We start from the raw sequence: 8,057 nt of genomic DNA on the forward strand, positions 1-8,057 counted from the left end.
GAAGAATTGAAAAAAATTTAAACTGGGAGTTTAATCCCAGCACTGGAGAGGCAGAGGCAGGCAAAACTCTGAGTTTAAGGAAACCTCAATCTACACGGTGAGTTCCAGGCCAGCCAGAGCTACACAGTGAGACTCTGTCTTGAACAATTGGAGACAGAGTTTCACAATACAGCCTTAGCCTGCCTAGAACCCGTTATGTAGCTCAGGCTGGCCCGGTGCCTGAGTACATACATGTATGTACACCACAAGTATGAAGAGCATGGAGATCAGACAAGGGCACCCATCCCCTGGAGGTGGGGGTGAGCCATCATCTGAACTCACTCAGCTTCGTCTTCGAAAGCTGAACTCAGGTCCTCTGGAAGAGCAATCTCTCCACCCACCCAAGACCAGCTGTTTAAATGTCTGTATCAAAGCCAGTGTTTCAAACAATGGATCTTCTCACCTGACCACCTGAGCACCCTGCTCATGGTTCTGTCTCCAGCTCCACAAGCTTGCTTCTCTAATTTCATGAGGTTCTGTTGGCGGACATTCCAGACCAGCTGAGAAGAGAGCACACAGCAAGTGTATTTCCAGCTGGGTCTCGCTAGGGCCCATACTGGGTGGCCAGGAGCCCCCTGACTTCTAGAGACAGGAAGGCTGACACTGTTATTGTGAAATCATTTGCATATTGTGAGGTGCTTTGCATAAGATGGCATGATTTGCATACAGGGAGGAAGACATCTTTAACGTTCCAGTGTGGCCTTCGCTAAACATCGTCTCCTTGTGGCAAAGAATCCGATTGGACATTCTGTTTCAGAACCTCCATAAGGGCCCAGGAGTGCATGAGGCTGGTGAGGAAAGCCAGACAGGAAGCTTTTGAAAGGAGCTGGTAGCCTAGAAAGCACAAATGTTAAAGAATGTATCAGCTGGGAGTGGTGCCGTAGGCCTGGTGTGGTGATGCACCCTCTTAATCCCAGCACTCGGGAGGCAGAGGCAGGCGGATCTCTGAGTTCAGGGCCAGCTTGATCTACCAAGTGAGTTCTAGGACAGCAGCGTTACATGGAGAACCCGTTTTGGTGGGGAAAAAAAAGAGTATAAAGTGTATCTGATAGAGTGCTTAGTCCAGCAATGCATCCATCAAGTGTAGGAGTGCACACCTACCATCAGGAGGTCCAGACACTCTAGTCTTCAAGTTCAAGGGTGGTCTAGGATGAGACCGTATATCACAACATATCAATAAGTAAACCAGGAGTGTGGCACAGTCTTTACTCCCAGCACTGAGAAGGCAGAGGTAGGCAGATCCTGTGAGTTCAAGGCCAGCTTCATCTAGTTCCAGGAAAAGCCAGGGCTACATAGAGAGTACCAGTCTCAAAATAAAATAAACCAATAAACAATGAAGAAACATATATACAACACACACTGAAGTAGGTGAGGCATCAGCTGCACTGTGTGAGTTCAATCATCCTCAGAGCACCTAGAAAGAACAAGTGACCAGCCACAGAAGTAAGAGCTGCCATAGGAGGTGAAGGCCAGAGACCCTCACTCTGTCACAGTCTGCCCAAGGGATGAGCCCAGACATTAGCCTTGGCTGAACATTCTTCTTCACCGGCTGCTGGCTAATTCCTAGAAGAGGATGCAAAGGGGATTTTAGGCCACATTTGTACTGTGTTCAGGCTTAGAAATGAGGCGGCCATCACAGGCCCTAGGTACATCCAAGTTGAATTCTAGCTCTGCCATTTGTGTGGCTGCCATAAACCAATACAACAGTCAGTACACATCTGATAAAAATAAGGAACTGCCGGGCGGTGGTGGCGCACGCCTTTAATTCCAGCATTCGGGAGGCAGAGGCAGGCGGATCTCTGTAAGTTCGAGGCCAGCCTGGTCTACAAGAGCTAGTTCCAGGACAAGCACCAAAGCTAGAGAGAAACCCTGTCTCGAAAAAAAAAAAAAAAAAAGCTAGTTTCAGGACAGGCTCCAAAGCACTACTGTCTCAAAAAAAAAACAAAACAAACAAACAAAAAAACAACAACGAGGAATTGGTGAGATAACCCTAATTATTGATGGTACATAGTGTGTGTTCAGTAAATCAGAGGACTACAGTAATTCTTGTCATACTTGCTCCAGTGGAGTGCAGGCCCAGCTTGTGTAGGGTTAAGGGAACACAAAGCCCTTTCTTTGTGCCAGGTTTGGGATTCCAGGGCACAGGGTCTAGAAACATGTATTGGATCTCAAAGGGTTACTGTCCTGGAGACAGTGGCCTGAGGTTCCAAGTGAAAAACCAAAGCATAAAAATAATTCGATGAGTAAGAATAAAATTCCCTCTTCTGAGGTACCGGGCCCAGGCCCCTCCCTGTGGCAGGCACTTCCCCTTTCCCTGCCTGTGGAGGAGCCAGGCGCGCTGGCTGACTCAGAACCACAGCCGCGCTCTTATCCCGGGACAGAGCGGTCTGGCGGCCACGCGCGCCCTCGTGTGGCCACTGCGGGGACTGCATGCCCAGAACGGTCGCGGTCCCCGCGTGGCCGCTGCCCTCATCTAGCTAAGCCTGACTAAAAGCGGTGCCCGCGGGTCTACCCACTTCCGTCCTGCCCTCTCCGCAGCCCGGTAATCCGGCCCGAGCGGAAGTGCACTGACCGCGCGGGTCCCCCATGGCTAAGAAGCGGAAGCGCCCCCCCGCCGCCGCTCCGTCTAGCCCCCCGGAGCCGGGCGCGTCTGGTTCCGGACTGTCCTGTGTGACGTGGCTGCACGCCGGGGGTGGCTCCGGGCCGGGGGCCTAGTGGCGGGGCCGGGCGAGGCAGAGCTGGGGCGGGGCGCGAGCCTGCAGCTGGATGGCCGGGCCCGCCCGGAGCGCTGCAGCTACCGCCGCCGCCACCTCTGCCACCGCTGCCACCGCACGGTGAGTCGCTGGACCCTCAGGCCCGCGTCCGGGGTGGGATGGACCGTGTCGATTCCCAAACCGGCTGCGGCTCGTCCAGAGTCTAGGAGTGGAACTTGCCTGCTTTTGACTCTTCCTTACTGCTGTCGTCCCACACTCTGCCCCTCATCTCTCTCAGCTACCCCGCTTCTCTCCTTCCACCAGATACTCTCTGGCTCACTTTCTTGACTCTCCTTTCTCTTGCCTTCTCCGTTCTCTCCATACCCCATACTTCCAAGCCTGTGATCCCCTCGCCTCTGCATGACCCGCCAAGGACTTGACCTGGCTAGGGCCTGCCTTGGTACCAGTGAAGCTTCGCTTGCCCCCCCCCCCAGTGGTAGCTGTGGGGGTGGGGTCTAATTAAGGCCTTAGATCCCAGATATAGGCTTCTACTCACCAACCAGAGGGAGGAAACTGAGGCAGTTAAAGGTCACAGTAGGTACAGACAGGGCAAACCACACTCAAACTTTCCAGATTGAGCTTCTTGCTTGGTTGACTCACATCCCCATCCGGTGATCTGTCTGCAGAACTCATTGCTTCTGGGAGTGCTTCAGGCCTCCTCTGGCACATGGCTTATGTTCTCCTTGCCATCAACTACCTGAATTAACAAGCCCATCTCATATCCATATCTCTGTGAGGGAGGCATTACCCAAATCCATTCCCTGATGAAGACCAGACTGGGAAGGGGCAACAGGAATTGCCCACAGTTAAACAGCTTAAAATCTAGATCACCAAATTAGCCACAAGTCGTCAGCCTGTGCTCCTTCATCTGTGAGGCATCTCTTCTCTTCTGCTCCACTTGTCTCTTGCTACCCAAGAGATCATTTAGGGGGAAGAGGTTTGGACCACTGCTCAGTTTCTCCACCTGTGCTCCCCATCAAGCTCATTGCTGGCCTTAGACCCTGGGGTGTCTTCACAGACACATCCTGGCAGCCAAGCCTCTCCTGGCAGCTAAGCCTCTCCTGGCAGCTAGAGACACCCAGCAGGGATGGGCCCTCCGGTGGCTGAAGGAAGCCCAGGCAGTGCCTCACCCAGTCATTAGAGAAAGTTTAACCTTAGGCGGACACATTGGCACACAGGCTGGAGCCAGCTCAGAAGGAAAAAATGTGCGGTTTTTGGGAGAAGTATAGAGGAGCAGAACCCCTTTGCTGTGTTCACCCATCCTCGGGAGCAAGCAGGAGGGTGATGCCATGGTCATTTGAGGCGGGAGGAGATGCTGCGCTTCCTGAGTGGGCATGTGGTCCACGGAGGCAGCTCACATAAGCAGCCTTTGTGTTTTCCAGCAGCTGGCATGCCTGGATGTCCCTGCCCTGGCTATGGGATGGCAGGCCAAAAGGTCCTTTTCCTCACTGTCCTTGCCCTGGAGCTCCTGAAAAGGGTTGGAAGTTCTCAGCCAGCCCTCCGGAGCCTGGGGGCTGCAGCTGCCTGTCGCCTGGATGATAAAGAAAGCGAGTCTTGGGGTACTTTGCTGAGTGGGGAGCGACTGGACACCTGGATCTGCTCCCTCTTGGGCTCCCTCGTGGTTGGACTCAGTGGGGTTTTCCCCTTGTTGGTCATTCCCCTGGAGATGGGGACCATGTTACACTCAAAAGGTGAGTGGCCCTTCAGTGGCCCTGAGAATCCTCACAAAAGGAAGGAAACATATTGCTTGCTTTTGGGAAAGTGCCGGGTACACTGTGTCTGGAGCAGTGCCACCTTGGTCCTGTGGGAAGATGGTATACATGCTCATTTGTTCATTCATTTATGCATCTGCTTCTTACTTCAGTCAGCAGACATTTCCCAGACATGAACAGTGGCTGGCAATGTGGCTGCCACATTACCTGGGCTCAAATCCTGGCTCTGCCACCCACCAACTAAGTAGAACATGGCAAATCACTTAATCTCACTCTGCCTTAGTCTGCCAGACTTTAAAATAAGGCTGGTAGGTCTGATCATGCAGTTCAGTAGTAGAATGGGTGCTTCACATGTCCCCAGCAGCCTCACCCGCCACGAGAGCAGTACTGTCACTGACTTGTGAGTTTTAGATGAGCACTCAGGGGATCGCCTGGTGCAGGGAGGGCAGGCGTTTACAGGCTCATGTTGAACCCCGAGTACAGAGGTGAGCAAGTGCTGCCTGCCCCCCGGTTTGGGTTAGTGGTCTAAAGGCTAGGGATGTAGTAGCTGATGCTGCTGTGCTTGCCTGGTACACAGGAAGTCAGTCCCCAGCTGAATACAGCTGGATATGGTAGCTCTTACTGAAAATCCCAGAACTTGAGTGAAGGCAGAAGAATCCAAAGTTCAAGGTTATCTTTTTTTTTTTCTTTTTTTTTCGAGACAGGGTTTCTCTGTGGCTTTGGAACCTGTCCTGGAACTAGCTCTGTAGACCAGGCTGGCCTCGAACTCACAGAGATCCGCCTGCCTCTGCCTCCTGAGTGCTGGGATTAAAGGCGTGCGCCACCATCGCCTGGCTAAGGTTATCTTTATTTAGCTACATAACCAGGCAGAAGTCAACCTGTGCTGTGTGAAACCCTTTCTCAGAGTATAAAAAGAATGTAGGGCTGGAGATGGCTCAGCTCTTAAGAGCATTGTCTGCTCTTCCAAAGGTCCTGAGTTCAATTCCCAGCAACCACATGGTGGCTCACAACCATCTGTAATGAGGTCTGGTGCCCTCTTCTGGCCTGCAGGCATACACACAGACAGAATATTGTATGCATAATAAATAAATAAATAAATAAATAAATAAATAAATAAATGAATGAATAAATAAAGTAAAAGCATGGAATGGCTCAGTGGATAAAGGTGTTTGCCCTACAAGCCTGTCAAACTGACTTCATTCCTGAAACCCATGTAAAGGAGGAAGGAGAGAACACACACTCCAGAGTTGTCCATGTAAGGAGGAAGGAGAGAACACACACTCCAGAGTTGTCCTCTGTGTACCCATGTGTGCACTCACACACATCACACACACACAATAATAGTAAAATAAATAAATAAACAGAGTGACTGCCTTTTGCCATCTGCCATGCTCCTGGAGGATTGTTGCTACCAATTGTGAACCAAGCCTTCCTGGAACCTGTCGTGCCTATGCAATGTGTCCTTCTTCAGACAACCCGGGGGATGGGGTAGCGCTGGTAGGATGCTCACTTGGTGTGTATGAGGCTTGGCAGGGTAGTGCAGGATGCACTTGGAGTGTTGGCTACATTCTACAAGTGGGAAGCATTTGTTTTCTGGCTAACTTGGAAACAGCAGTGTCCCCTGGGGGTCACTGCACCACCAGCAGCCGAGAAGCACTTCTAAATCTGGACATGCAAGTCGTAAAAGTCCCTAAGTTTCTGTCAGTTTTCTACAGGTGGCACTAACTGAGGCGAGATATTCCCATTGAATGAACATTTGCTTTATGCTTTGTTGTTTAATTCTGATCCAATTTGTACATGAGGAAACCGAGTCTTAGAAGTTATCTTCCAGGTGCCAGCAGATGGATTGGAGAACTGGAACTTGCCAGGGCCCAAGCCCATCTCTTAACCAATATGCAGTAGTCAGTGAGTCCACAGTGGTCCCTACTGAGCACTCTGTGGATTGGGGAAGAGCTACCCAGAAAAGCAGTAGTCTTTGGAAACCCAGCCTTTGGGTGCTTGGGGGCACAAGCTCAACCCAGGCCCTCACGTCTGCTTGCAGCTGGAGCCTGGCGTCTGAAGCAGCTGCTCAGCTTTGCCTTGGGTGGACTCTTGGGCAATGTGTTTCTGCACCTGCTGCCAGAGGCATGGGCCTACACCTGTCGCATCAGCCCCGGTGAGTGAGACCACAGGGCAGGACAGGAGGGCAGAACCCATGCCCATGCCCAGGCTGGCCTAGGCCCTGCTGGCTCTACAGAGAGGGCCATGGGAGGGATGTGGAAGAGAGATTCAGAAAACCTTGTCTAAGAGGGAAGGTCGCATTCCAATGCCCTGGCTTCTTTGGGGAGCTGCTTGTTCAGTAGGTGCCCCTCCCAAACCTCCTCCCTGAACTAGCCCTGAAATAGGCCCCATTCCAAATGACTCCCTTCTAGCCACTGGCTTGGCATGGCCTGTTAGTGCTCCCCCTGCAGGTGATGAAGGACAGAGTCTCCAGCAGCAGCAACAGCTGGGGCTATGGGTCATTGCTGGCTTCCTGACCTTTCTGGCACTGGAGAAGATGTTCCTGAATAGCAAGGAGGAGGGCCCCAGACAGGTAAGCCACAAGACCCAGAGCCCGGATATGTCGGGTTGTTTTTTTTTCTTTGTTTTTTGTGATTTTTTTGTTTTGTTTTGTTTTCTGCTTCTAAAGTAAATGAAAAAGTAAAATAAATACCCATGGCCTGGAGAAGCCCAGGGTCTGAGTATCTCCTGGCTTTTCCCTGAGAGCTGTGGTAGGAAACTCCCAAGGATGGCAGTGCCAGCCTCTGAAGTAGTTTGATCTCATGGATGGATGATGACAGACTATGGGGTTGAGGCCTGATGACGGATCAGCAAAGTCTAGCTAGATCAAGGAGATATTCTGTCTCTTGTCCCTCTCTCTCTGTCTACCTGTCTGAGTGGGGGGCATCTAATGTCACCTCTCTCCTTCTTCTGGCCGTAGGCCCCCAGCAAAGACCCCACTGCTGCCGCGCTCAATGGAGGCCACTGTCTGGCCCAGCCGGCTGCAGAGCCCGGCCTGAGAGCCGTGGTCCGGAACCTCAAAGTGAGTGGCCCATGAGGGCCCCCCTCCTGCAGCCACAGAGCTGAATGGCCAGCTCAGCTCTGCCTGCCTGGCTCAGCCCGGCTTTCTTTCCCTTCACCCAGGTCAGCGGCTATCTCAACCTGCTGGCCAACACCATAGACAACTTCACTCATGGGCTGGCTGTGGCTGCCAGCTTCCTTGTGAGCAAAAAGGTAAGGGGTAGGGCAAGTAGAGCTCTGGCATCTGGTGGAAAGGATACTAATATCTACCAATTTGATCAACCTCCAAAAGAAAGTCTCTGCTTCTTGCTTTTACTAACAGTATCTTTGTGAAGCCCCTTGTCCCTGTCCTGCTGGATGCTGCTCTAGCCTCTCCCCTATCTCCCTTCACCTTTATTTTTTTTTATTTTTATTTTTTTTGGTTTTTCAAGACAGGGTTTCTCTGTAGTTTTGGAGCCTGTCCTGGAACTAGCTCTTGTAGACCAGGCTGGTCTCGAACTCACAGAGATCCGCC

At 51.9% G+C, this 8,057-nt stretch overlaps 1 protein-coding gene across 3 annotated transcripts in view; it reads left to right on the forward strand.

The window, feature by feature from the left end:
• Positions 1–2,711: 2,711 nt before the first annotated feature.
• Positions 2,712–8,057, forward strand: part of Slc39a13 (solute carrier family 39 member 13) — a 9,808-nt gene continuing 4,462 nt past the window's right edge. The window contains exons 1-6 of one of the 3 annotated variants that reach the window (XM_026787823.1): positions 2,712–2,873; positions 4,175–4,483; positions 6,546–6,659; positions 6,955–7,076; positions 7,464–7,565; positions 7,667–7,756. In XM_026787823.1, coding sequence (XP_026643624.1) covers positions 4,183–4,483; positions 6,546–6,659; positions 6,955–7,076; positions 7,464–7,565; positions 7,667–7,756 — 729 coding nt within the window. In that variant the 5' untranslated portion in view covers positions 2,712–2,873; positions 4,175–4,182. The remainder of the gene's footprint in view (positions 2,874–4,174; positions 4,484–6,545; positions 6,660–6,954; positions 7,077–7,463; positions 7,566–7,666; positions 7,757–8,057) is intronic. The other 2 variants (XM_005364177.3, XM_013352762.2) reach the window with 2 other exon arrangements.

The sequence above is a fragment of the Microtus ochrogaster genome (genome assembly GCF_000317375.1).
Source record: "Microtus ochrogaster isolate Prairie Vole_2 chromosome 14 unlocalized genomic scaffold, MicOch1.0 chr14_random_1, whole genome shotgun sequence".
NCBI lineage: Eukaryota > Metazoa > Chordata > Mammalia > Rodentia > Cricetidae > Microtus > Microtus ochrogaster.